The sequence below is a fragment of the Drosophila guanche genome, unplaced genomic scaffold, assembly GCF_900245975.1.
Source record: "Drosophila guanche unplaced genomic scaffold, DGUA_6, whole genome shotgun sequence".
NCBI lineage: Eukaryota > Metazoa > Arthropoda > Insecta > Diptera > Drosophilidae > Drosophila > Drosophila guanche.
Genome location: NW_022995743.1, coordinates 2,215,622 through 2,243,026, shown reverse-complemented (window position 1 = coordinate 2,243,026; position 27,405 = coordinate 2,215,622). Strand labels below are relative to the sequence as shown.

The 27,405-nt window shown below is 48.6% G+C and overlaps 4 protein-coding genes across 8 annotated transcripts; 1 reads left to right on the top strand and 3 right to left on the bottom strand.

Moving 5' to 3' along the window:
* Nucleotides 1–351: 351 nt before the first annotated feature.
* LOC117578831 (endoplasmic reticulum metallopeptidase 1) lies at nt 352–4,623 on the bottom strand. Its single transcript, XM_034264594.1, has 9 exons — nt 4,095–4,623; nt 2,798–3,465; nt 2,379–2,736; nt 1,733–2,297; nt 1,494–1,678; nt 1,289–1,432; nt 1,134–1,233; nt 675–1,072; nt 352–621 (listed from the first exon to the last, which is right to left on the bottom strand). Exons 1-9 carry the CDS (start codon nt 4,098–4,100, stop codon nt 454–456), a joined length of 2,592 nt encoding a protein of 863 aa, XP_034120485.1. The 5' UTR covers nt 4,101–4,623; the 3' UTR covers nt 352–453.
* Nucleotides 4,624–5,649: 1,026 nt separating this feature from the next.
* LOC117578829 (endoplasmic reticulum metallopeptidase 1) lies at nt 5,650–11,710 on the top strand. 3 transcript variants are annotated; one of them, XM_034264592.1, is made up of 10 exons: nt 5,650–5,769; nt 8,440–9,116; nt 9,182–9,266; nt 9,336–9,456; nt 9,525–9,679; nt 9,745–10,128; nt 10,194–10,374; nt 10,432–10,757; nt 10,812–11,023; nt 11,084–11,710. In XM_034264592.1, exons 2-10 carry the CDS (start codon nt 8,446–8,448, stop codon nt 11,532–11,534), a joined length of 2,586 nt encoding a protein of 861 aa, XP_034120483.1. In that variant the 5' UTR covers nt 5,650–5,769; nt 8,440–8,445; the 3' UTR covers nt 11,535–11,710. The 3 variants fall into 3 exon arrangements, with proteins under 3 accessions (XP_034120483.1, XP_034120480.1, XP_034120482.1); XM_034264589.1 differs by lacking the exon at nt 5,650–5,769 and adding an exon at nt 5,883–6,193; XM_034264591.1 differs by lacking the exon at nt 5,650–5,769 and adding an exon at nt 6,213–6,317.
* On the bottom strand, nt 11,669–15,389 carry LOC117578830 (endoplasmic reticulum metallopeptidase 1). Its single transcript, XM_034264593.1, has 7 exons — nt 15,334–15,389; nt 13,946–14,640; nt 12,952–13,883; nt 12,700–12,884; nt 12,496–12,639; nt 12,230–12,432; nt 11,669–12,169 (listed from the first exon to the last, which is right to left on the bottom strand). Exons 2-7 carry the CDS (start codon nt 14,629–14,631, stop codon nt 11,719–11,721), a joined length of 2,601 nt encoding a protein of 866 aa, XP_034120484.1. The 5' UTR covers nt 14,632–14,640; nt 15,334–15,389; the 3' UTR covers nt 11,669–11,718.
* A 1,260-nt stretch (nt 15,390–16,649) lies between these two features.
* LOC117578828 (endoplasmic reticulum metallopeptidase 1) lies at nt 16,650–21,412 on the bottom strand. 3 transcript variants are annotated; one of them, XM_034264588.1, is made up of 10 exons: nt 21,266–21,412; nt 19,097–19,764; nt 18,673–19,033; nt 18,223–18,606; nt 17,986–18,166; nt 17,595–17,923; nt 17,441–17,540; nt 17,277–17,379; nt 16,936–17,218; nt 16,650–16,881 (listed from the first exon to the last, which is right to left on the bottom strand). In XM_034264588.1, the coding sequence occupies exons 1-10, from the start codon at nt 21,296–21,298 to the stop codon at nt 16,714–16,716; spliced, it is 2,610 nt and encodes an 869-aa protein (XP_034120479.1). In that variant the 5' UTR covers nt 21,299–21,412; the 3' UTR covers nt 16,650–16,713. The 3 variants fall into 3 exon arrangements, with proteins under 3 accessions (XP_034120479.1, XP_034120477.1, XP_034120478.1); XM_034264586.1 differs by lacking the exon at nt 21,266–21,412 and adding an exon at nt 20,498–20,657; XM_034264587.1 differs by lacking the exon at nt 21,266–21,412 and adding an exon at nt 20,498–20,657 and having other exon boundaries at nt 19,097–19,761.
* Nucleotides 21,413–27,405: the final 5,993 nt, after the last annotated feature.

The following is a 27,405-nucleotide window of genomic DNA, read 5'->3' as shown; positions in this document are numbered from 1 at the left end:
CTCTGTGTGTTTATTTTAAGCTTTTTTTTCACAAATCTCTCAGATCTCAGCTGGAGAGCTTCTGCCGCTTCCCAAAACTCTCAGAGGAAGAGCTTCTACCGCGCACAGCAATTCCTAGACTCAGAATAAAGAGAGCTGGAAGTTCGTGGCGCTCCAGCTAACATTTAAAGAATTTCCCTCCCATTGGCATTCCTTTTATTTGTTGCTAATTACACACCTGTTTGTTGTTGCTCATATTGCCCCTTGTTCCCAGCGCCTCAAGTAAACACGCGCGTCTCTTGGGGCATGGAAGACATAACTTGATGCCCAATGTACGCATAAGATATTCAATGTGCCATTATGAGTGTAGTATTCGTGCTGGTTGGAATGGTTTTAATAAAATAAATATTTATCAGATTCTATACAGTTAGTCGTTAACGCTTAATGACTACGATTAGTGAAGCAAAAAACGCATTAGAAGTACCACGTCTCATAGGTGCCCACCCAGCCCTGAATGAAGGCGTATGTGGGAAATCGATCCATATATTTGCTTAGCCGTGGAATGGCCGTGATGTCCTGGTTCACCCAATGACCACCAATGCCAATCTCCAGCGTGGGCGTGTCGAAGGTGGAAGTTGTTTTCTGCAGGAAGAGTACAATTATTTGCATGCCTTAAGCTGCGGATTGAAACCCACCTCCACATCGATGGTAAACTCCAGCGTACTATTGTCCAGTCCATAGGAAAAGTACACCATGTAAGGCGGTTCCGCCTGCTCCCTGACCAACGTATCATTGAAGGACCAATCCAGCAGCCTGGCATCATTTTTTAGATTCACGAAAATGCCCATGTGATCGGGTCCAGTCAGCGAAAAGTTGAAACGCCGCCGAGTGGCGCTCTCCAGTTCGCTCGTGTCCTGCAGCATGAGTGTGGGATACTCCGCATTGGGTATCTCGGGCAGCTCCGAGACGGGCACCCACAGGCTGTACTTGCGCGCCTTGTTCCAGCGATGATTGTAGAGGGGAAGGCCGCAAAACATTTCCTCGTCGCAGGTTTCGCTGACTTGTTGCACCTCGCCCAGGAGATTGATTTCGTCTGTGCAGCAAATGGAAGACATTAAAGGGGAGTTATTTATAAGCTAAAGGATAAGCCTTGCCTCTGGCAATTTCTATGCGTCGATCCTGTGGATAGATGTACAGTCCGGACTCGTCCAGTCGAGTGCTGCCATCCGCGTTGTGCAGGCGCCGATGTGCGTGCTGGAAAAGGATCAAAATCAGGACAGTTGGAGAAAGGAACTATGTTGTCACTTACAATCAATGAGTAGCGCTGTGCGGAGGTTTTTTCCTTATACGGAAAAGCCGCATTGGTCACCGAAATAATAATGAACAAAATTGTTATGCCCAGAAAGCAAAGCACAATTGTGCGCGTCTTGCGGAAGAACATGATCAGCGGCACCTGGGGAAAGAGTAATTATGTTAGCCTGTTAGGCAGTTGCTTTGAGACAATTTCAACTCACAATAAAACCCGCAAACATGAGGGAAAACAGCCCGACAAGAGCTGCCACAACCAGGTCCGGATTGGAGGAGGAACCCGAGCGGCCCTGCATGGGCATCAGCGTGAGCAGCGCCGCGGTGCACAAATAAGTGAAGTAAACAAAGGGCAGGATCTGGCAGACAGTGACAGCAATGGCAAACAAGTAGGCTGAAAAGGCAGACAATTAGTTGGAGGCTCAGTGAACAAAGTTCTGTGACTTACCCTTCCGATGCCATTTGGTCACCAAATTCACAATCAACGCCACAATATCGAACAGCACGCAGAGCATGATCAAATAGGCAGATCGAATGCTCACCGCAGTCATTGTCACCATGATGACAATCAACCAGAAGCAATGAGCGTGCATGAAGAGCTGAATGCGAAAGCCCAAGCCCAAAGGATCACGCTTGGTACGCTCCAAATAGAGCGCCGGCAGAATGCTCATGCCAAAGATAATGGGCGCCAGATAGAGCCCAAAGATGGTCCAGGTGGAGGTGAACCAACTCATCGAACGATTGACACCATCCATGAAGACAGCAACGAGCAGAGCCAGGCCCACGGCCAGGGCCAGGGAAGCGAGTTGCATGCCCAGAGTGATGCCATAACGCAGCAGGACACCCTTCCAGCTGCAGCCGGACCGCACGGACATGAAGTACAGCGAAATGCCAATGGCCAGGAGGGCCAACAGGCCAACCACAACATTGATGATGATGCTCGTCGTTTCCGTGTAGAAGATCATGAACCAGCCCAGAAAGTCATAGAAAATGTTGTGACCCTCAGCGTGTGCCTGAAAGTATGTGACACAATTGCATACACCAAACTGTGGCATGTGGCATGTGGCATGTGGCAAGTGCCCGCTGCAGCTCACCTCGGTATCATCCATTTCGGGAGCATTAGCCAGAGCCCTGGCCAGGGACAACACATTGTCGCCCGTGTGCTGGAAGGAGGCGCGCGGAAAGGCGTTGATTCTGTCGTACTTCGTGTGGTACACATAGCCATTGAAGATGTAGGCCATGTCCAGGCCGGGCACGCCGCCATAGTCACGAAAGATGCGAAAGTCCGTGTCGGAGGGGATGTAGCCCGCCTGGAACATCTCCTCGCCGAGCGTGTTGGCAAAAGGATGCGGCACACTGCGATAGTAGTTCATGAGCCAAGGATGATTGGGTCCCGATTGGAAGAGAATCTCACGACCACCGCTGCCAGCAGAGTCCAGATTGATGAGGGCTCTGTGGAGTTAAGGTACGAGGTAGAGATTCAAGCGGAAAGCGATAATGTTGTGCCACCCACTTGCAGTTCTTGGCCCACTTGTGCTGCGTGATAAACGCATGCGAACCCTGCAGCGGATTCTCCTCGGCTCCGTTGAACAGAAAGACAATGGGATGTGCCAGCGGCTCCCCGCTCTTGGCCAGCACGCGCATCACCTCCAGCATGGTGACCACCATGGAGCCATCATCGCCAGCACCGGGACTGCCCGGCACCGAGTCGTAGTGGCTGTTCATCAGCAGAAAGTTCTCGTTGCTGGAGTTGCGCTCGCTCAGCTTCACGATCACGTTCTGTATGCCCTGATACATGTTGACCATTTCCCAGTGCATGTAGGCGCCGCTGGCCAGCTGCACATCCAGCTCCAGCTCATAGAGATCGCTCATCTCAGCCTCCACCTTGGCCACCTCCGCACGCAGGAACTCCACGGTGGCCACCTCATTGGTGGCCGAGCCCACGACGCGGGGTCCCAGGCGCGTCAGTTCGATGAGCGTGTCCTCGGCACGTTGGGCGATGAAGGAGCGCGGATGAGTGGCCTCATCGCTGCGCATGAGTGGCCGCGGCATGCTGTTGATTTGAGTGTTGACCAGCGACAGGTAGAGGCACAGCCAGAAGGCACAGAAGACGGGGGCATAGTACCATTGCAGCTTCTTGGGCACCTCAAAGTCCACATCGATGTGGTACTTGGAGTTGAACTGCGGGAAGAGAGTGACAGTGTCCAATTATTGTTAATGACAGCTGAAATCTTTAGCGCTTATCCATAATCTAATCTGCGACTTTTGATCGTTGTTCAACACCGGAAAACGTGTTACTGGGCGGTCCCTCCGGCTTTTTCCAGCAAACTTGAATCTTTATTGCAGCGATAAGCGCTTAATTCTCGACTTTCTTTATGTGATTTCCCGATCAAACAGTGCTGATGCCTCGTCGCGTGTCGTGTTTCGCTTTCTGAAATGATTCACGGGCGTGTGGTGGTCAGTGTTAGATAACGACGCTGGCCGTTCGATCGATCGATCGATCGATCGTTAACAGTTCAAGTTGCAGGCCATAAACCGATAGCCAATTCATAAAGAAATAATAACGACAACGCGGCAAGCTTTGAAGTTTGTTTCTTAATCGATTTCTTATCGCTGCGAACACATGTATGGCACGTATATGATCTGTCATTTGCTGACTCTCCTTGACACTGGACACTGGACACCAGGATCTCTTTCACTTAAAGTTTAGGCCAGGAAGCGCAGACTTTGCTTGAAATGAAATGTATCCTTTTGGAATCAAACACTTTTTTGGCACTGCTTCACATTGTTGTCATAAATGCCTTACGTACACTCATGTTTGGGAGATTTTGTGGAACTGCTTTGAGATTTCCACAGCGAGAATCCTTCTGGCGAAAGGATCTTTTGCTTAGCTTAGCGCGTTCACGTCCGGGCCCCGTCACCCTTGAATTCCGATTGAGCTGCAGGTTTGCTGGAACTTCCAAAGATATATGCCGCTGAGGAGTATTATCGGTATCGATAAACAAGTACCAAAGTACTGCCTCGCCTTTTATGGTTGGCGATCGCGTGCGGGATTCGATTTTATGGGACTTTTTGTTCACTCGCAGGGGCAGCCACTGCTAACCAAGTTTTATCTTTATTGTGGAGAAATATTGTTAAGGAACAGCAACAAATGTTGCTCGATATTTCGTGTCGTGCAGGTCTCCCTCGAAGTTACAATGCTTAGCGGCGGCAACTTGGAAGGTACTTTTGATGGTTTGATTAGACTCTCGTTAATCATTTGCTCATAAAGCAATTGCCACCCAAAGGCAGGGTCTCCTCTGCCGTACAGATTTTCCTCGTAGAACCGAGACCTAGAGTGGGTCTTTGCTGTCGCTGTCTCTGTCTCCGACTGACTAACCTTAGCTACAACATCCGAGCACACCCAGACCAGACCCGACCCATTTGTCAGTTGCGATCCCTGAACAAATCAAAGCCCCCTGGCACTTGTTTCGCAATGATCTCCGCATTTCTACAGAGTTTACTAATTAATTTGTGCGCCGTTGCTGTTGTTGTTGCTCGTCTGCCGTTGATTTCATTTCGTTTATGTGTCACTGCCTTCCACTTTTGTTTGCCTATCTTTTTGCCCCGCGAATCCTCCATCTGTGTGTGCTCGGTTTCCCTTGTTTAACTCGCTTGATTAACAAACTGTTTTGCGTGATTTGGAATTGTATTTCAGACTCACCTGCCCCAATGGATTGTCGCCCGTTGTTGCACCCGTTTCGGATGAGTGGAGTCCGGCAGCTGGGAAAACTGCTTGGCTGCCAGTCAACCCATTTTCTCGCTCGACTGCACGGGAGTCACCTTCGGCTGTCAGCTGGGAGAAGCAGTGGAAAGCACATTGTAAATTGGTATTTATGCATTTATGGAGACATTTATTGCCATTTATTTATTCATTTACTTGCCAATTAGCCGCTATCTTCCTTAAGAAGTTCGATAAAAATGGGTTGTATATAATTCTTATCTTTCGGTGCTGCTATTTTAATGGGGGGGGGGGAAATGAACTCGAGTGTTGCTTATTTATCATAAATGCTTACCACTTACCACTAAATCCTCTCCATTAATCGTTTGCACCTAATCGTGATTGCGGCCAGGAATCTCTCGCTCCACTGCTTGCACTGCTTATCCACCACGTTGAGCCGCTGAACGTGCCGAGGAAATAACAACGGACATGGCCCGCCCCCTCCTGTGCAGACCCGTCAAATTACTTGATTAGGTGTCCAATTCTGATAATTCCACGATAAGCACCAGCAAAGCACTTGGAAATCCAACACACAAATCCATCAACTGTAGTGTAAGAGCGGGAGCAGCCACTTATAAATTTGCCACTGGCCTTAACGGTTCGCTTTAGTCGGCTACCAGTTCGTCTGGCGTGAGCATTGTTGGCTTCTGCATACACACACACAGAAGAGCGAAGGAGGATCGGGTCATAGCCAGTGACGTGTCAAGTGCAGCAGCCCCAGCAAAGTGAGTGAGTGAGAGCAACAGAGAGCGCCAAGTTCTCTCTCTCTCTGCCGCATCTCTCCTGCAAGAGCATTCACTGTTTGCAGCAGCGTCAGAAGTAGACGCACACGCCAAAGCAGACCTCCACCGACCGTTGAACGGGACAGTTGCGCCGCTACTCGTTGAAATCAGCTGATCCCCTCGGACATTTGGATCCCTCCTCGCATTTGTATTCGCGTCTCTGCTGGCCGAATTTCGGCCAAACTTTTGTCAACGTGAAAACCGAATAGTTTGCGTTTATTTTTGGGCAGATGTGCTAATAATTTCGTGTGCCAGCAAATTGTTGTTCGTCGGTGTCTCCGCCACACACAGTGCGCCAAGTGATCGTCGAGAACGGAACACAGAGGCTTCTCTCTGTTCTGTTCACCAAAAGTTCTGCATGCGGGAGGTGAGAGAGCAGGAGTTCCAGTTGCAAGGCTTCGGCGAGAGGGCAACCCCCGCATACCGCTTGCCTGCTTTTCACAGACAACAAACAACCGCAAGGGCAACCGCAACAACTTCCTTTCCTTCAGGTTATTGACTTTAGTCTGCAGCAGCGCGTCGCGTTATTCTGTGTTCTCTGTGTGTGTTTGCGTGTGTGCTGGCAAGCATCTGCATTTGTTTGTGGCTGAAGAAGATACTACTATGATTGTTTTTTGGACCTCTTCTTTCGTCGCTGCCTTCGCCTGTCGCGTTAGTTGTTGCTGTAGCCGGCATCACTTGCTGTCGGCATACCCTGGCAGAGGGTATATCTGGTTTGCTTGCACAAGTGTTTGCAGTGTGGAGACTTAAGTAAGGGGAAAATAAGCAACAAAATAGACTGTCATAGTAGAAACTATCAATTAAAGTACAATTATGTTGATTAAACACTCAGCCAATTAGGTTAGCAAACGTCGTACCATATGTAACTCCCATAAAAAGGGTATGCGACGCGTCGCATTCAACCCTTTGGCAGACCCTTTCACGCTCATTCTTGTCGCAGTTGATTGCCGCCGCCACGCCGTTGTTTTTTTGTTCTTCTTCCCTATTTATGAGACTTTGCTTTTGTTTTGAATCTTTCTGCATTTCAACCCCCCCACCATTCAAATGGTACAATATTCTTTAAATAGGTTTTCTTTTCTTCTTCACCCCAGCTCTTCCTTTTCTCTTTTTGTTGTTGTTAGGTAGGCGTGGCACCCACACACAGCGAGCCGTGGCTCTGCCTCTGCTCTCTGTTTGTTTGTTTGTTTTGAGTGGTTGTTGGTACGCGAGGTGATTGGGTCGATCGATAACGGAATCACATGCAGATGAGAGAGAAGATCAGTGAGAAGTGGTAAAGAGCGGGGTAAGAGGAGCAGCTAATCGACACTCACACACACACACACGCACACTTTTTTCACTGCACAATCGATGCTGCAGTCGTAATCGCCTCTGGGCAGGGTCACTTGGGGAGTCAATGGAAATGGGTCGAAGTCTCGAGGCCGTGCGACCCAAATTTGCAATTTGCAGAGCACGCAGACAGACAGAAAGAACGTTTAATTGCCTTCCTACTAGTCGTTGCAGCTTAAGTTGTTTGTGGGACACATACTGAGTTCTCGGTTTAATTGCATTCAGCTGGTGTACAAAAACGTAACGCAAATACTTTTGTGCACCCTGCCAAATGCGAGCATTTGAAAATGCTCAATTGAAGGCTCTTGAAGTAGCAACTAAGCACTGCCTCATCTATACATACCCTAGCGAATATACCCCCAATTTGTTATTCAATATTTAAACCCCACACAACACACATGTGTGAACATTAAACGAAAATATTACGGCCCCAGCTGGCTATAAATAAGAATGAAATATCGTTAAAAAAATTACAAATTGTGTCCCGCATTCAATGCTCATTGGCCTCAGAGACTTGGACTTATTTTGTGCCAATTTTTCAGCTTATTCGTTTGCTGCATAAATGTTTTGGTCTATTGTTTATTTTGCCTAAGGCTGCATCCTCTGGCAACAAGGTTTCTAGCTGAAATTCGGCAGCATTTCATCATCTCATTGGCGTTTGTCATTGAATGCCATCATGGCCCGGAATGGTCAACAGATGTTTTCCGGCACAGTTTTTATTTAGCTGTGCCTCATATAATTTGGTAAACAAAATGCCAGGAGTTTCCCCACCAGCACAGCTAATCGCCAGACTCAATTCTGTGACTTTCCCGCTTTAGTTTTTAGATAGTTTTCCCGAAACTTTTGGGCACTCGAAAGTCTAGTCTTACACTTCATTTCCTGTCTGCTCACTGAGCACTGCGATAAGTATTATCTGCGGCAGATCATTTGAATAGAGTGTCGTTCAGTGGGGCCTACAAACTCATTCAACATTCGAGGTCTACTCAATGATAGTCACTATCAACTCTTTTTTTCTGCTGAGATAATACCAGAGAACATACATCGAAGCCTGACAACTTCAAGTTGATCGCACTCGCTTGTCGAAGCGACTAACTAACTAATTCATTAATCGCTGCTCGCCATCATCCAATTGTACCACTGAAAGAGTGCAGATTTGTCACTGGATTCTCCGAATGTGTCAGCAACAGACAATTGAAATCAATTAATGGGGGGACAATGACACTTTTTCGTTCGCTGCTTTTTGGGTGACAAATGATTAACTCTCCCCGTAACCCTTGCCTCTTGCAGCTCAAGATGAAATCAAAGTACGAGAACATGAAGATCATCTATAATCGCAGCAAGATCGGCTGGTATTGGGCGCCACTGTTCGTGTCCTTTTGGTTTCTGCTCTTCTACCTCGTGGTGGTGTCCAGTTTCCATCGCATGCCGCGTCTGAAGACCCAACTGGATGAGCTGCAGCAGCCGGGACAGTTCATTGGAGAACGTGCAGAGAATACGCTGCTGAGACTATCCAAAATTGGACCCAAGGTCGTGGGCAGTGCCGCCAATGAGCAGGTGGCTGTGCAGTTTCTACTCAGCGAGATCACCGACATCATTGACGGCGCTCGAACGGATCTCTACAGCATCGAGAAGGATGTGCAGATCGCCTCCGGCAATTATCTGCTCTGGTCCATGGTCAATGTGTATCAGAGTGTGCAGAATGTGGTGGTGAAGCTGTCGCCCAGAAATGCCAGCAGCGAGGCTGCCCTGCTGATCAACACTCACTTTGATTCGGTGCCGGGCAGCTCGGGCGCCGGAGACGCCGGCATGATGTGTGTCATCATGCTGGAGGTGCTGCGAGTTATTACCAAGTACGAGACGCCGCTGACCTACTCCGTGGTGTTCCTGTTCAATGGCGCCGAGGAGAATCCGCTGCAGGGCAGTCACGCCTTCATCACACAGCATCCCTGGGCGCAGAATGTCAAGTGAGTGGCGGCTTCCCTGTGCATTTTGCTCACAATTTTACTTTGTTTTACTCCACCCCACACAGAGCGGTTATGAATTTGGACTCGGCAGGCAGCGGCGGACGTGAAATTCTCTTTCAATCGGGCCCCGATAATCCCTGGTTGATGAAGGTACGCAGCGACTGCAGTTTTCCTCATTTTCCTCATTTTGATCCTTTAATTCTTTTGTAATTTTCATAGTACTACGGCAAGAACATTGTTCACCCGTTTGCCTCCACAATTGGCGAGGAACTCTTCCAGAACGGCTTTGTGCCTTCCGAGACGGACTATCGCGTGTTCCGTGACTATGGCGAAATACCTGGTAAGGCCAGAGGGCAGAGCTGTAATACAAAATGAGTAACTAACCAGATAGATACTCTCCTCCGACAGGCCTCGACATGGCTCAAGTACTCAATGGCTATGTTTATCACACCAAATACGATCGCTTTAATCTCATACCACGACGCACTTATCAACTGACGGGAGACAACATTTTGGCACTGGTCAAGGCGCTGGCAAATGCCGAAGAGCTGGAGAATCCATCGGTGCGTAGCAAGCGTCACAAATTCACATCCATCGAGTGAAACTGATCCTCTAGTTCTCTTTGCAGAAATACGCCGAGGGACACATGATCTTCTTTGATGTTCTCGGCTGGTTCTTTGTCTACTATCCGGAGAGCACCGGCGAGATCATCAACATTTGCGTTTGTGTCGTGGTCTGCCTTACGATCGTCGGCTACATTTGGATCATGTCGAGCAGCACTGGCATGTTTAGGCGTCGCATTTGGGCCAAGTTTGGCATACTCACAGCCCTCCAGGTGGCCGGCGTGGGCCTGGGCATTGGCTTGGTCCTGTCGATTGCCCTGTTCCTGGATGCCGTCAATCTGCCCATGAGCTGGTTCTCACAGAACTGGATGCTTTTTGGCCTGTACTTTTGCCCCATGATCTTTGGCATGGGCATTGTGCCAGCCATCTACTTTAGTCGCACCAAGGAGGTGAGTTTGGTGAGTAAAAGTGCTGCAGAGCATGATTAACAGTCGTTCCTTTCTTCCCCGTTCAGCATGGACTGCCCTTGGGCTATGGCATACAATTGCTGATGCATTCGCATTGCCTCATCCTCACCGTTGTCACCGTGGTCATGATCAGCTACAGCATTCGCTCGGCTTTTGTGATTATGCTCTGCATTGCCTTCTATACGCTCTCCGTGCTGCTGAATGTGATCACCAGAGCCCACAAGACAAGTGAGTGTCTTCCCTGATGGTTAATTGTTTATTTTAATCAATTTTAATCCTTTCTAGACTTCCTTTGGCTCATCCCGCACTGCCTGTGCCAGGTGCTGCCCTTCATGTTCTACACCTACTGCTGCTATGCCTTCTATGTGGTCTTTGTGCCCATGCAGGGGCGCGAATGCAACACCAATCCGGAGATTCTAATGGGTTTCTTCACCGCTCTGATGGTTTTACTCTTTGCTCCGTTCCTGGTGCCGCTGCTCTGTCTGTTCCGCAAGTCGAAGACAATTATTTCGATGTTTGGCGTGTGCACGATTCTGTTTATCATCCTTGCGGCTACACCAATTGCATTCCCCTATGCGGAGAAGACAGCTCCACAACGCTTCTTTGCTGTGGTGAGTTTTATTCAGTTTTGATCTTTGAATTCGTTTGATTGCCTTCCCTTTTAGCACACGGCTCGCACCTTCCACAATGCGGACCGCGCGAGTACTGTAAACCACACGGACTCTGGTTACTTTGTGGTGCCCGTGGATAGACGTCCCCACACTCTGGATGACATACTCTTCGAGAACACCAACTACAGCAAGGCGGCGACAATTGATTGTGACTCGGAGATTATGTGCGGATATCCCATATACAGTTCGCGCTGGCTGAATGCGGTGTAAGTGAGCAAAAGAGTACCATCCAACCCACATCTAACTGGAGCTTCCCTTCGCCACAGTGACAACAGCTACTTTGTGACAGGCCCCGAGCCCAACAAGGATTACCTCCCCACGCTCAGCATCATCGACAAGAGCAGCAGCAACGCTCAGAGCATAAAGTTCACTCTGGAGATTGCGGGACCGGATCACACGAGCATTTTCATACAGCCCGTGAATGGCACTCGCCTCGTGGACTGGACCTTCACCAAGGAGCCGCTCGAGCAGAATGTGAAGCCGCCCTACTACGTGTATTGGTCGTACGCGCTGGATCCCACGCCCCTGCAGTTCAGCATGGAATTTGAGCATGACAGCGATGATTGGACTGGTTCCAGCTTCCGCATTGCCATCATGGGACACAGAACACACCACGACATGTACATAGATGAGGAGTTCCGGGAGTTCTTGGCCACCTTTCCGCCTTGGGCGCATGTTAGCTCATGGATTGGTTCCTACAACAGCTGGGAGCTGTGAGCAAACGGAGGACAGCAGATTGAGTGCCATTCAGTCTGGGACTCTGTTAAATCTGGTTCATCCCTCTGCTAATCCAACGAACAAAGTGCCAGCAGCTTGCCTGGTCATAAATGCTTTAAGGTTTAAGTTTATAATTAGCTTACTCAAAATATATCATAAATTATTTATTAAGTTTACAAATCGACTACAGCACCCAACTCTCCAGCGACGAGAACCAATCCGTGGTGTACGTCCACTCGGGAAAAGTGTCGAGGAATGCGCGAAAGTCCTCGGTGTAGTGCTCCTTGTGGTAGAGGAAGTGCTCGGACACAACCAGCTTGAAGTACGGCCCCTGCGCATGGCTCTCCTCGTGCTCGAGCTCCACCCAAAAGTCAAAGGGCTCCTCGGTGAGGGAGTAAAGGTGATACATCAGATAGGGCGGCGTGTGCGCCTCATCCAGTGGAGTCTTGTCAAAGGACCAGTCGGAGACTCTGACCCCAGCCAACGGATCAACGTAGATCATGACGCGATCGCTGGCACGCAAACTGAACTCGTAGCGCACTTTGTTCGCTGCCACAGATGCCTTGGAGACTTGCGTCAGCTCGATGTTCATGGGTAGCTCTGGCGCTGTGCTGTAGATCCATCTAGCGGAGTCTCTGTGGAGGCAAATGGGAAGAGCATTAGGAGACACTCACTTGAGGCAGTTGCAAACTTACTTCCAATCAATCCAGCGACCGCTGTAAATGGGCAAACCACAAAAGGGCTCCGCGGCACACGTGGCCTCCGTCCAGCTGGAGGGCTCTCTGTTCTTGAACGTGGTATCATCCAGCTCGCCCAGTCTCGTATCCACGGGCTGTATATAGAAGCCAGAGTCCTGTTTGACAGTGTTGTCCGCATTGTGGAAGGTGCGCGTGGTGTGCTGTGAGGGTTTGGGAATGGGTTTTGATCAGCAAGGAACTGTGGGTACAATGTGGACTCTTACCAGCACATAATAACGCTGTGCTGCCAGCTCCTTGACGAAAGGAAAGCCCGCGGAGGTCGTTGCTATGATAATGAATATGATTGTCAAGGCACCAAAGACGGAGAAAATAATCTTGGGCTTGCGGAATTTGTGCATAATGGGAATCTGCAGGGGAGAAGCAGCGGGTAAAGCAAGATCTATCTTAGGAAGCTCTCTCTGACTCACCAGAAAACCCGCAAAGTGCATGGTCATATAAATAATGAACACAGAGAGGAGCACATCGGGACTGCTGTCGGGGCCATCGCGTCCCTGCATGGGCACAAACACAATCAGAATGGCATAGCACATGTACGTGTAGTAGATGAAGGGCAGCACCTGGCAGATCAAGTGACTCGTGACAAAGTAGCTCTCTAAACGAAGGAGAGAATAAACCCATTAGCCCAGAAGCCCTTCAAGTTCAGTCAACTCGCAACTTACTCTTCAGCGAGAGCTTCAGCGTGATCTGCAACAGCACGGAGATGGTGTAGAAGAAGACACCAATCATTGGGAAGTAGCCCGAACGTATGGACATGCTGGTCATGATGATGCACAACAGAATCATCACAATGCAGTGGGCGTGCATGAAGCAGGAGATGGTCTGATCCAGCTTCATGTTGGTCTGCCGCTTCGTCCAGCCAATGTAGATGGCCGGCAGCAGACCCAGCACAAAGAAGAGCGTGCAGAAGTACAGCCCAAAGATCATCCAATGGCCGTAGTACCAGGACTCGGACAAGCCCACAGCCTGCATGAAGACAGCCACCAGAATGGTCAGCCCGCAGGCAGCCAGCACCGTGCCCAGTTGGACCAGGAAGATGATGCCAAAGCGCAGGAAGATGGCCTTCAGGGCATCCGCGCCATCATCCACCGACATGAGATACAGCGAGAGGCCAATGCAGAGCAGGGACAGCACGCACACCGTCACATTGATGGCAATGCTCACAGACTCCGTGTAGGTGAGCATGAACCAACCCACAAAGTCATAGAAGACCGTGTGACCCTCCTCGTGGGCGGCAGTGTCATCCAGCTCGGGGGCATTGGCCAGCGCCCAGACCAGCGGCAACACATTCTCACCCGTTGACTGGTACGTGCCCCGCTCGATGCTCTTGAAGTTGTCATATTTCGTGTGGTAAACATAGCCATTGAGGGCGTGTGCCATGTCCAGACCGGGCACCGAGCCGTAGTCCCGAAAGATGCGAAAGTCCGTGTCGGAGGGAATAAAGTTATTCTGGAACAGCTCCTCGGCCATGGAGTTGGCAAAGGGATGGGGCGCACTCCGATGATAGTATTTGGCCAGCCAAGGATGATTCGGGCCCGTTTGGAAGAGAATTTCGCGACCACCAGCGCCCGCGGAGTCCAGATTGACGAGGGCTCTGCGGGGAAAGAGATTTGTCAAAGCTGCAGCTAAGGTTGAGGCGCTCCACTCTCCACTTACTTGCAATTCTTCGCCCATCTGTGCTGTGTGATAAATCCATGTGAACCCAGCATGCAGGCCTCCTCCGCGCCATTGAACAGAAACACAACTGGGTGGGCCAGCGGCTTCTCGGAGCGCGAGATGACGCGCAGAGCCTCCAGCATGATGACCACCATGACGCCATCATCACTCACCGCCGGTGTGCCCACCTCCGAGTCGTAGTGTGAGTTGACCAGCAAGTAATTGTCGTTCTGCTGGCTCTTTCGGCTGATCTTGACGACAACATTGGACACATTCGAGTAGCTCATGGCGCTGCCAAAGAGGAACAGGGAGCCCGAGGAGTACTGCTTCTCCACCTCAATGTCGTACAAGTCCGAGCGCGACTCATCCACAATCTTTTGCAACTCTCGCAACAAAAAGTTGACCGTGTGCACCTCATTGGCAATCGAGCCGCTCATTTTGTTGCCTATGGCCGCGTACTCTGCCAGCTGCTTCATTGATCGCTCGCCAATGAACTCATCCGGATGCTGTGCCTCATCCCGCTGGTGCAGCATGTCCGGATACGAGTAGAAGCTGGGCAGCACGGACACATAGAAGAGGGCAAAGCAAATGACCGCATAAATGGGTGCGCCGTACCAGGGCCATTTCTTTTCGCGGAATTTGCCTGCATCCTTTTCGGATGTGATGTCAAAGGTGGAGAATGCCATCTGTAAAGGCTGGCAGATCAAAAAGGAGCTCAGTTTTTGTGACATATTTTGTGGCCTGAAATTCCTTCCACGCCTGCCCGCTCGTTGCCTACTTTTAGGCACCCCTGATTATTCTTATACGATCTACGATTAGGCGTCCGTAATCTAGGCATAAACCGAAATCGAATGGAATATTACTCCCAGCGATTTGGAAGTACAATCGTGGGAGAGTGTTTCGAAGGATCATAAACTAATTGGAAGCCCAAAGAGTGCTCAAAACTTTACGATGCCCAAATGGCCTGAGGCCATTGGTGGTCTAAAAACAGAATCCGATAACAATTTTACAACGGATATAAATGCGCTTATCAAAAGAAGTTAAGAAAAGGAAAAACATAGCTGCGAAACGCGTTTATCCCGGCTCGTTTAGGGACATTTCGGCACTTGGATGGATAGCGGGGAAATGCACCACTGTAAAGAGGAAATTTCCCTCATCCCATTATATTTCAAGTTTCGTGCCTTAAATCCTTCACTCTCGCGATTCATGACGTTATCGCCAGACATTTATTTTTCACCATTTTTACGGCATGTCTTATATTTTGACGGAACACAGCGGTTCTGGGTTATCCGCAATCTCAAACGCCGCCCAACAATTTCCTGCAGATCGTAATCGTGCCACCTTGAATTATGGCAACCGGATTGGATTTGGTTTGAGAATCGACTAACCTTGTAGCACGCGACTTGCACCCGAACCGAACGAAATAAGGAACTCAACTGACGAGCTGCGGAGCAGGTAGCAAGTATTAAGTAGGGCCAGGTGCGATCTGGGTGCGCTGCGATCGCCCAGAGCAACCTTATCGTGCAGCGATAATAATCATTTTTGGGGGGGGTTCTGGGCGGCCATATAGCCGATAGCAGATGGCCGATCTGAAATGGCAGGAGCTATTGCTCTTTATAGCTTGATGGCCGCCAGTTAAAAACGATTAGGGCTCCGGGGCTCGTGTCGGCAGAGATCTTAGTGTGGCAAAAGTATGGCAGAATTATGGCAAATGTATGGCAGAATTATAGCAGAGTTATGGGAGAAGTAAGGCAGAATTATAGCAAATCTAAGGCGCAACTCTTGATCTGAAATATGGGATAAGTAGCAGGAAAAATCCAGCCCTCTTGTCGATAAACATAAATCCAAAAGCTGAACCGCTGACAACTCACCAAATTTAGGGAATTTTGCGGTTACTTTTTCTACTAAAATCCACGCACAGTCACAGCCAGCCTCTGGAATTCGCCGATGACTAAGAGTCAGTAGCGGCGCTAAACCATTATCTAGTGGTATGTGCCGTGTTCGAAGAAATAACTCACGGAATACTTTTGCACTGAGAAGAAACGATCGTTTTGGAGTGCCTACAGGGACTGATCCTGATGATTGGCCTAGGCAAAGACTTGAACGAGCTGCGGAGTGCATCGAAACTATTTAGCAGCCCAATTCAGTTGGGAAATCGTCATCGCCATCAATCAATGTTGCTGATAATCGAGTTTCAATGAATGAGCAATCTAAATATTGATTTAATAAATAGAATTGGCTAATCTGTCTGCACATCAAGCACACTTCGAAGTAGTAAAAACGGGACTGCAGCACACTCCACGGGTGAGTGGACATGCCAAAAGTTGTTCCCAGTCGGGGGGTTTCTTCGTGGAGCACGCATGGATTATAAATTAAAGATCGATTGCTGATACGTGAGCCAGCCCCGCGCCAGTCATAAACGTTGCTTTAGTAGGAATTTCGTTAATCTGCAAGTCAGAAAGAGTCAACGAATTTGCTATACTCTGACTGGGTACATGGGGAACTTTACCGCCACTTCTACATAGATTGAAACCGGAGCACCCTTTCTTATCACCTGATGGGTTGTTAATTATAATTAATTTAGCAGCCATGTTACACTCAGTGATTACTGACTGGAGTTTTTTGTGAGCATGTTGACAGCCATCCGTCATCTGCAGACGGATTTCCACTCTTATCTCTAGTCCAAAGTTCACTCTTTACACGATAACTGGTTCGTCGTCTCTTCGATTAGAAGTACATTTATTTAAAACAATTGAAACACCCGATCCTTAGTAGATCCAGGTCTCGTAGGATGCCGGCCAGGGCGTGGCATCCACGTATTTGGGGAAACTGTTGAGGAACTTCGTAAAGTCTGGCGTCAACATTTCCTTGTGGTGGGTCCAATGGCCGCCCACACCCAGCTCAAATAGGGGCGTCTTGAAGTCGCCGTTGGTTTTCTGCAAAAGCCAAAAGGTAAGAGAAACGCTTCGATTGATGCAGCCAAAACCCACCTCCAGCTGCAGCCAGAAATTCAGGGGATCTCCATTAACGCCCCACGAGAAGTAGATAAAGTAGGGAGGCTGGAAGTTCAGACGCAGCGGCGCCTGATGGAAGGACCAATCCTTCATGACAGCGCCATTCAAGGGCTGTATGAACAGCGCCATATGATCGGGTCCGCTCAACTGCAGCTCAAAGCGTATCTTGTTGGGGGAAACCTGCTTCTTGCTGATCACTTTGATAGCTGGCACAGTGCCCAACAGCGGCTCGGAGGCTGGTATCCACAGGGTGTTTTGTCTGAGGAGCAGAATTCGAGGTTTAAGCAGTGCAAAAACTTGCAGGTCCAGGAGCTTACCTGGTCTTATGCCAACGCTGATTGTACAACGGCAGACCGCACATCATTTCCTTCTGGCAATCAGCGCCGATTTTCTGGGCCAGCGTCATGTTAATGACATCATCTGAAGGGTTAAATATAATAAGAGCTCTGCCAGCATGGAAAATAACCAACAAAATACACACGTTTCACAGCGTAAGTGCGTCTGTCCTGCGGCATAATGAAGTAGCCAGACTCCTGGCGGCGTATTTTGTTGTCGGCATCATGGAAGGTGCGCTTGGCATGCTGCAAAAAGACAATCAACTTCCACTCTCAGCGCTCTTAGGGATCCTCGCTTACCAGCACAGAGAAACGCTGCACACTCGTCTCGGGGCGGTAGGGGAAACCCATGGGCGTTATGGCAATGATCACACACACCAAGGTAATGGCCAGCAGCGCACAAATGATCGTCTTGGACTTGCGGAACAGATGCAGCACGGGCACAATGAAGCCGCAGGTGAGCAGGCCCACGGCAATGCTGAAGACAGCCACCACGAGGTCCGGGTTGACATTCTCCCCAAAGCGGCCAAACATGGGAATGAAAGTGAGGAAGAAACCATGCGAGAAGTAGGCGAAGAACACAAACGGAGGCACAAAGCAGACAATGTGTGGTATGACCCAGGCGACGTCTAAGGGAAGAGGGCAAAGAAGTTGATTTAAGGGGAAGCTCCATGGGCGTGCCTTTGCCTACCTTTGCTGTGCAGCTTGGTGGCCAGATTAATGATGAGCCCCATTGTGTAGAACAAACAGGAGAGCATCAGAACGAACACGGAGCGAACACCGCAAATGGTCAGCACCAGCGTGGAGAAGGCCAAGAAGAGGCAGTGGCAATGGAGCAGCAGCTGCACGCGCTGGCCAATGGGCAGTTTGTCCTGGAAAAGGAAAGGAAAATGAGTCTTTGGACTGAGTGTTGCTGCCTGCTGCTCACCTCCTTGGTGTAGTGGAAATACATGGCTGGAACTATGGCCAAACCGAACAGGAAGGTGCTGAAGTAGAGTCCGAGTATAAGCCAAGAGTGCGTGAACCACGACATGGGCAAGTGCACGAGATCCATGAACCAGCCAAGGAACAGCGTGATGGCAACGGCAAACATCAGGCCAAAGAGCTGCACAGCAAAGGTGTGCAGCACACGCTTGAGGAGCTTCTCCAGCTTGAGGCCCGAGTTGTAGGCCATCAGCTTGAAGGCATAGAGACAGGTGCCGATGGCCACCAGGGAGACAATCACATTCAAAATGATGCCCTCCGTTTCGGTGTAGAAGACCAGGAACCAGCCCATCACATCAAAGTAAACGGTGTGTCCCTCGGAGTATTTCTGGGAGGAACAAGAGGATCAGGCATGAAGTCGGAGCTCTCTCCCGTGTTCTGTGCAACTCCTTACCGATGTATCCTCCAGCTCCTGCGAGTTGGCAATCTCGCGCACCAGCGCCAGCAGATTGTCGCCAGTGTTCTGGAAGCTGCCGCGTGGGAAGATCTCGGCGCGATCAAAGCGCGTGTGATAGACATAACCGTTGTACTGGTAAGCCATATCCAGACCGGGCACCGAGCCATGATCGCGGAAGATGCGGAAATCGGTGTCCGAGGGTATAAAGTTATTCTGGAACATCTCCTCGGCCATGGTGGAGGCATACGGATGCTTGATGGCTCGGCGATAGCTCTTCATCAGCCAGGGATGATTGGGTCCACTCTGGAAGAGAATCTCGCGACCGCCATTGCCGGCAGAGTCCAGATTGATGAGGGCTCTGTGAAAGGCAAGAGGCAAGAGATGAGACAGGTGGCAAAAGCAGAGTTTGTGTTCCACTTACTTGCAATTTTTGGCCCACTTGTGCTGCGTAATGAACGCGTGCGATGCCTGCAGTGGATTCTCCTCGGCGCCGTTGAACAGGAACACAACAGGGTGCTTCAGAGCCGTCTTGGACTGAGCCAAGACGCGCAGCGTCTCCATCATAGTGGCCACCATGGAGCCATCATCGCCAGCACCAGGTCCCCCGGGCACCGAGTCGTAGTGGCTGTTGACCAGCAAATAGGTGGTGCTGTTGGTGTTCTTCGGACTAACCTTCACCACAATATTCTGAATGCTCTGGTACATGTTGATCATGGACCAGTGAACGTAGCTGCCGGAGGCAACCTGCACATCCACCTCAATGTCATTGGCAGAGCCCAGACCGGAGCGTATCTTCTGCACGCTGCCGGACAGCACCTTCACGGCGCCCATTTCGTTCTCCTTGCTGCCCACGACACGTGGTCCGAGTGCCACCAGCTGCCGCAGATTGTTCTCCGCACGCTCGGCAATGAAGCGATCGGGATACTTGGCCTCATCCTTGATGGTCAGCGGACGTGGCAGGTGGTGGCAGGCTGGTATGGATATGGCCACATACAGCAGCAGCCAAAAGCCAAAGAATGCCGGCGCCCAAAACCATTTGATTTTGTTGTACTCCACAAAGGCACGCTCGCAGCCATTGGGTTTGTTCTGCTAAAGATTGGAAGAAGGAAAGGAGATCATTAGCCCTTTTCCTGTTTACTATTTCGGTATTATGAGTCAGTTCAATTGTGGTTCCTAGTATTATGCTCTTGCATATCACATGGCCACCTGTTTCTATGATAATTTTAGTGGCAAAAAGTTAATATTTCTTGTGCCACGATAGACAGGCGGCTCATGACTCAGTTTCGAATCATTAACACCCCGAAAACGACAGCTTTAGTAGCTGGCAGGCGGACCGTACGGAATGCGTGTACCGACTCGTATGTTAGATTTAATCCATCATCGGGCTATCTTATCTCTGGTCAGCGCTGCTAGCGCAGCCCCCCGAAACAGACTTCGATAGGCGGGTACACGGAATGCTCCTTCTGCCAGGGGTGGCAGTGGCGGTTCCACGGAAATGGGCCAGACAGGGGAGCTGATATAGTCGGGGACTGCAACTAGGGCTGCGAAGGTATCATATCTCAATGGCTTGCGTACAATATACGCGCTTTGTTAATTAGTGAACAATGATAAGGAACTGGCCGGAAAAAGGGTTACTGTGGCACAGAGGACAAAAACCCGATATGGTGCGGAGTTGGCTCACGGTTACTTTAATGCATGTGTTGAAGCAATCCAATCAGTGGGAAGATTACCCATGCCCCACCCGAAATTAAACAATCTAATCGAGAAGCAAAGCGATCACTCTGCAGCTGAGGGTGCTTCGTGCTTGGTGCTTGGTGCTTACCTCATACAGGTGCGAATTCCGCTGCCGCAGCAGAGGATCTGTGTTGTGAGGATCACTGGTCGGCGTTATGACGCGCCGCCGTACGCTCTTGTCGCTGCCGCTGACACTCATCGTAACACTAATCTAAATACACGGCAACCTTTCGCTTTGGCGCAACGCACTCTACTGATCGAACAGGTATAAACTGTATCTATAATTTGTCATAACTTTAATGGCTATAAGCAGGGTACAAACATAAAAGGTGTGGACAACTCCACACGAGGCACCTTTTTGAGGTGTATTTACATTTCCGCGGCGGCAAATTAAATCAAACACCTCTGACACTTGTTTATACCAGTTCTTAGCTAAAGTTTACTGCAAAAAAGGTACAACATTAATTGCCTTTGATTTTCTTTGCCTCGAAGAGCGGGCCATACCTAATATAGGCATACCATGTGTGAACACATGCTTGTTGTTGTTTGCTTATCGAAAAGAACAAAACAGAACAGAGAGCCACTCTCTTTCGTTTGTTCGCTCTCTCGCGTCGTTGGCTTTTATTGCTTTTCATTGCCGCTCCCAACAATGCGTATTTTTATGAGGTTAAATAGTATTCGCAGTGATCTCTCGACTCGACTCGACACCGCACAATTAAAATTTACCTTTGACCCGACAAACACAGCTTAATTTCACTTAGTTACAACACGAAAAGCTTTCCCCTTTCTCGCGTGTACGAGAGAGAACCAACGCAAGGGACTGACAGCCAAAGTTTAAATTGTTTGTAATTTGTACCTGCGCTTCTTTCTCCTCGGCGTCGCTGCTCATTTTTAGTCACCCCCCTTCTCGGCGTTGTTGCTGCTTATGTTTCTCTTTCACTGATTTCGCTGCGCTCTGCTCTGCAAATCGTTCTTGCGGTTGTTTGCTTGCGCCTGTACGTTTTGTTGCTGGTTTTTTCTCCGATCTTCTGCTCTCTCTTGATGCGCGACTGTCACTGATGTACAAAGTTCCGCAAGCCGCGCTTTATACCGGCCCTTTGCCGTGGCATTTCAATCTCATGCGGTCTGTATTATTAGTTGAATAATTTATTCCGTTTTGCCGGCACTTTTTTGTTTGTTTACACTTACTCATTTATGTCGCCTATTTTCGACGCGATGTTTGTGTATTTGCTTACTTAGCAAATGTACATAAGGTGCGTGTATCTGTGAACGTGTTTAAATAACACTGTGCAGCAAATATTTTTTGTATGTGTGCTATCGGAGGTAGAATAACTTTGGAAGAACTTCGCCATTGAACGCCGCTATAGGGCCAATCTATTTAGCAAATTTGTTGCCTCAGCTCCATCAGTAGAGTCGCTTGCATGGCTGCGTTTAATTCGGCTGTTGCATAGTGTAATTTATGTGAACGAAGCAACGGGCTAAATTAGTGCTTTGATTGCCGCAGATAATTGAATACTTTCGGGCGTTAATTTAATTTGGTTCTAGGTAAATTACGTTTTATTTACACTGTGGAGCAGCAGAGATGCAGCGTAGCATATTTTTGGATACACTTTTGATGTAGAATTCATGTACTTGCCGTTCCCTTGTCTCTTCTTTCCCTTTTGGTTATCTAACAATGTTTGAAGCTGAAACTTGGTAACAGATGCTGACAAGCCTAGTTGTCAATCGATCCTGAGATGTCCTTGCTTTTCATCTAGCTGACAAGCAGCAAAGTCACTGCGCTACTCAACTGATTCTGGTGCACTGAAGCACTCCGAGAAATGGAAAATAGTCCAGCAAAGGAGGCGAAGAGCAGTTGGCACATTGCACAGCATCAGCTAAAATAGAGCAACCTACACACACACACACAAGGGAGGCTGGCTGTCTGTTAATTTGTTCATTTACAGTCGCCAGCCCTCAGGTCGTCATCTCATGGTGCATGTGCATTGCATTAGAAAATGATGACGTGCTAGGCACGACCCAAACACTCACAAACACACACACACACACACACCCATGGGCTTCCCGTTCGGAATTGAGGACAACGTGCGACATTACGTTAACGGGAAATGCAGCAACAGCGGGAGGGGGTCGTTGGGGTGCGCAGCCTATGCCCAATGTCATTCAACCTAACTGGAGGAAGGAGCCCCAAGCCCATGCCTTGTGTGTGTATGTGTGCACTCATTCATTCATTCATTCTCTTACTCACTTATTCATTGGCGTGTCTTCTGGTACACAGATTCGTAAACAAAAACGTTCATCGGTATATTGTGTCAAAGGGAAATCAATAGAATGAACGCCCGTAAAGGGGGGAACTAGCAGGGCGACAATTGAATGGGAACCGCAGAAGAATCCAATTCGAGTCGCAATCTGTGCACCGAAAGTTTTCCTTTGTTGAAAATATCCAACGAGCCAATGATTCCCACTGCCGCTGTAGAAAGTACAATTTTGGGTTTCATTTTTGAGGTAGCCTAGAATCAGTGGGTCCTGCAGCGCAGGCGTCAAGAGCGGGGCAAGGCAGAGTGAGAGAGATATGCCGGCTCTACTTATGGATACACCTTCGCCCGCTCCAACGCAACCAACTTCCCACAGTGCCGTCCCCTCAAACACACACACACACACACACACACCACTGCGGCTGTGGGGGTCACAACCAAAACAAAGCGGAATATGTGTCAGCTGCTTCTTCTTATGCTTCGCCTTTACCGCTTTCCACGCACATTCGCGCTATTTTACCTCGTGCTCTGGCATCGAACCCACCCCCTCACTCGTGTGTGTTCATTTCTTTGCCGTCGCCGTCGCCGTTGCCGTCGCAGTCGCAGTCGCTGTTTCGGCTTCAGCTTCAAGCCGCAGCTTTCAGTCGCATTTGAACACTCGTCGCCATTGGTCGTCGGAAAAAAGTCTTCGGCAAAAAGCGCCTGGAAATTCGGTCAACAGGAGGACACAACAAATGTTGGAAAGAATGTGCTTGTGAGACGCAGAACCACAGTCCTCGCAAATAGTACAAGTGTGTGTGTGTGTGTGTGTGTGTGACAGTTTATGCTTTTTTGCCTAGCTTCCTGGCTAAAAATAAAATTATATAATTTTTAATAAAAAAAAAACCCCCAAAAAGAAATGCAAATTTCACACAACCGACAATAACAGTCTAGCCGCAAGCTGGCGTTTATTTATTTAGTGGTGCCGCCGCCGCCACCCGCCACCCGCCGCTGCCTTCAAGGAACATGTGAGTCGAGTCTGGAGTTGGATTTGAAGTTTCTTTGGTTCCAAAATTGCTTTTGTGACATTTTAAGTTCCGTTTCCTTATTTATTGCAAATCAATTAAAACTTTTAATCAAAAGTTTCTGTTCGTACAAAAAACTTCGCTGAGCATTGAGCATTTTTGCAAACTTTCAAATTGAAATTTAATTGCCAATACAGTTGGCATTTTGGTCGATGGCCTTGAGCCGCCGCGTTTATAGAGATTAATTTGCTGGGCTAACAGGTCGTCGACCAAGCCGATTACCATTGGTCTCCCTGTGCCCTGCTTGCCACAGCTGGATACCGCTGAGGAATTTCCTTTATGAGACAATAGCCCCCAAACCCACTCAAAGACGCAGCGGCTTTTCCTTTTTTGGGGTTTTGTGGGTCATAATAACATTTTGGACAATGACACAATGCCGGAAAATCAGAACCGAGAACCGAGAACCGAGAACCGCACGCAGGAAAGTGCGAAGAAACATGAAAAGAATAATAAAGGAAAAATACAAGAAAAAAGCGTCAACGGGGGAGGGGGAGAACTGGCCAAAACAAAAGCTGAAAAAAGGCAGAAAAGTTTCGCAGTAGTTTCCTCGGACTTGTGTCTCCCATTTCTTGTTGCTTGTCTTCAATGATTGTTCTGTTCTGATTTCAATTTTGCTGAAACGGCTAAGACACTGGTCCTTCAATTAGGGCCTGCATTTGAGTACATACACCCCCGCCGGCACAGATTTTACAAACAATTATTGCTGCAAAATGTCACCAGAGAAAAGGTTCAGGGCTAACTTTAGGCAAAAGTTTACTCGCCCTTTGTTTATCATAGACAATGGTTGTTAGTAGTTGCCATCCAATTTGGGTTCTCTTTTGGGTTCTGGCTTGGGGCTGTGCATGTGTCAGCCATTGATAGGGAAAGCCAGCCTCCACTCTTATCCCTAGACACACTTGACTGGGCCTGCTCCTGCCGCTCCTTTCATCCGTTCTGCAGACGCTTTTTAATGAAGTCATTTGTGGCATTCTTGGCTGAATCGTTTGTGATTTACGACCAGAGTTCTCTGCCAACTCCCGCCACAACTTTGCAGGTGACAGCATCAATCAGTTGCCATTGCTGCTGCCATATCTCGTTAGACATGTGTGTGTGTTGACACAGCTGACTTGGCACGATAATTGCTACAAAATTGTAAATTCGAGCTAACAGGATTAGACTGATTGGCAAAGAAATGTAAGCCTGAAAAATGATGAATTTAGGGAAATGTTCAACTGGCATTTTCACTTCTTTGAAACAGTTTCTTTAGCTAATTCAACGGAAAAGAGGCCAACATCATAGCCCAGGAACTGGGCACTCAAGATGTCCTTTTCTTGGCTCTGAATGCTTTTAAATCTTCATACATTTCCAACCATTTAAAGTCTCAAGACCCAAGAAAGTTCTTTAATCAAACTCGCGTCGAGTCGTGTTGTCTCCCCCTAAACATTTCCCAGCACCGACATTAGACAATTTCATGCTTGATTAAATCCACAGCCAAGCGGGAATAATAGATCCAAGTCAAAGTTGCGCTGCACAAGCAACATGGAGTCAGACAGACAGACAGACAGACAGACTTATTCCATGTTCCTGTTGCACAGCAGCAGCAGCAGCAGCAGCAGGCCAATGACTTTTGCAGTTGGTGCACTCCTGCGGCGTCTACTGTATTCCGTTGTGGCATGCAACAGCAGTAAAGCGACACATAAACCCACCCACCCAGACAGACTGTACCATAAATATAAGTACGATTACGAGCTCGAGTCTCTGCGGTTGGGTCAATATTTTAAGTGGCTTCCCATTAAGCGGCAGACCAGAGACCCTTCCTCTGACACACACAGAGCGTTACAGATTGAATGGCTCTTGGTGGACTGTTGTCCAGGTGACCTTCTTCTCTTGACCCTTCCATGGATAACGATGCTCTTGATGGACAGCTTCATTCGGTGTGGTGTCCCTCTGTTGCTGCTGGCAACGAAATGTTGCTCGTTTTTGCTTGTCCAACATCAAGTCAATCCCCATACGCCAACGCGTCTAATAGAGAAATTTCAATGAAACAGAATTTATGCAACGAACGCCCTAAACCATTTTGCCAATATCCAGGAATCCTTGCCTTGTGGACTCCTCTTCATTGAACTGAAACTAATTCGCTCTCAAGCGAAAGGCCTTGCGTTTGATGTTTGAAAGACTTGCTGGGGATATGCTCCCCCAGCAGACAAACGCTTGGCCTATATTTCGCCTAATTAAGTGGCATCAAAGTTCAGCTGCGGCCCCGCTGGAATCTTTTGTATAAGCTTTCTGCCAAATTCAATTATTGCTGCCAGCTCCAATGAGGTGCGGAGCTGGCAATGGGAGCAGTTGATAGAGGCAAGAATATGCACACAAAAGGAGCTCCGAAACAGTGCTGGAAACTGTTTCATGCATTGATGCCATCAAAGCAATAAGGCAATGCCTTAACATACAGAACTGTCGCTTATTTCTGCTGGCTTTACACAAATTAATTTGCCAGATTCCAGTTGGTGTCTCCATGGCATGTCCTCTGGAAACTTCCATTCTGATATATGAGCTGTGTGCTGCATTATAAATTAGTTGCTTCATCATGAAAAATAATCATTAATCAATCACATAAAGCAATGCGAAATAATCGATGCACAGACCCACGCCCCATTATGATAATAATCATCGATTGTGATGGCGTTTGTGATTATTCTTCACCTGTCCCAGGACTCGCCACGCTGCGTATGAGTGATTACAAAGTGATTTAAGTGGCAACGTGTACATGGGGCCATTTACATATATTGCTTATGCATTTAAATGAATAATGCTGCAGGCTGTCCCTCACAGTTTTCCGCTCTTTCAATGAGCATTTAGTTGTCCCCCTTGAAAGTAGAAGAATTATGCAAATAAGTGCCGGACAGGGCAGCAGTTTGGCTTCTGTTCGCCGAGAGACTTTTCATAAGTAAAGTCAGCAGCGGCGGCGCTTGTTTGCCTGCTAATGAAAGTATAAATCTGTTGGCAGCGCATTGGGCACGCGTTGCGTATACGTAATATGAGAAAAATAATTGCTTGCTGCTGGCTGCTGGCTTGCTGGCAAATTGCTTTCGCAGCGGAACAACAATGATGAATTTGCACTTAAGTTGTTCTCTTCTTTTATTTTTGAAACAGCAAAGCCAGAAAATGATTTCGTTTACAATGGTTTCCCCCCCTTAGAAGCCACTGTGATTTGATGGGTGGGCTTGGGCTGCGATGGCTGCTTTTATGGCCGTGTTTATTGGCCTCCTGTGCTGGCTGACCAAAGCCAAAGCATTCGTCTCCCAGGCCAACACAATGTGCCGGCAAATCATTATTATCATGAGCAGCGGCAACATTTTAATGACTTTCTCCATTTGCATACACCTGTCGGGGCCAACTTTTAGTTGGGCATTGAGACGCTGGCTTAAAGGCTTTGCCGGCTGCCAGGAATCAGCTGTCAGCTGTGCACCCCCCCCCGCCAGCTTCCTCAGCTTCTCTCTTTGATTATGCTTCAGCATTTGTTTTGTTTTGTTTTGTTTTGTGCTCCCTTAAAGTTTATTTTATTAGCAGCAGCATAAAGGAAAGGGCACTCCTGGTATGTCCTGGGATAATTCCAAGGAAAATCAGTTGAATTGCAGCTCAAAAGAGAGTGGCAGTGGCCAGCAGCAAATGCACGCAAATGCTCATAATCCAACGCT

Bases quoted from the DNA above. Each gene is read 5' to 3' on its own strand.
- LOC117578831 (XM_034264594.1), bottom strand. The intron at 2,737-2,797 runs GTGGGTGGCACA...TTAACTCCACAG, and splicing joins AAGTGGGCCAAGAACTGCAA to AGCCCTCATCAATCTGGACT. The intron at 2,298-2,378 runs GTGAGCTGCAGC...ACATACTTTCAG, and splicing joins CCGAAATGGATGATACCGAG to GCACACGCTGAGGGTCACAA.
- LOC117578829 (XM_034264589.1), top strand. The intron at 10,375-10,431 runs GTGAGTGTCTTC...AATCCTTTCTAG, and splicing joins CACCAGAGCCCACAAGACAA to ACTTCCTTTGGCTCATCCCG. The intron at 11,024-11,083 runs GTAAGTGAGCAA...CCTTCGCCACAG, and splicing joins TCGCGCTGGCTGAATGCGGT to TGACAACAGCTACTTTGTGA.
- LOC117578830 (XM_034264593.1), bottom strand. From the start codon at position 14,631: ATGGCATTCTCCACCTTTGACATCACATCCGAAAAGGATGCAGGCAAA. The intron at 12,885-12,951 runs GTAAGTTGCGAG...TCCTTCGTTTAG, and splicing joins GCTGAAGCTCTCGCTGAAGA to AGAGCTACTTTGTCACGAGT. The intron at 12,170-12,229 runs GTAAGTTTGCAA...TTGCCTCCACAG, and splicing joins GGTCGCTGGATTGATTGGAA to AGACTCCGCTAGATGGATCT.
- LOC117578828 (XM_034264586.1), bottom strand. From the start codon at position 20,608: ATGAGTGTCAGCGGCAGCGACAAGAGCGTACGGCGGCGCGTCATAACG. The intron at 17,541-17,594 runs GTAAGCGAGGAT...GTCTTTTTGCAG, and splicing joins TGCAGCGTTTCTCTGTGCTG to CATGCCAAGCGCACCTTCCA. The intron at 17,380-17,440 runs GTGTGTATTTTG...TTAACCCTTCAG, and splicing joins ACGCACTTACGCTGTGAAAC to ATGATGTCATTAACATGACG.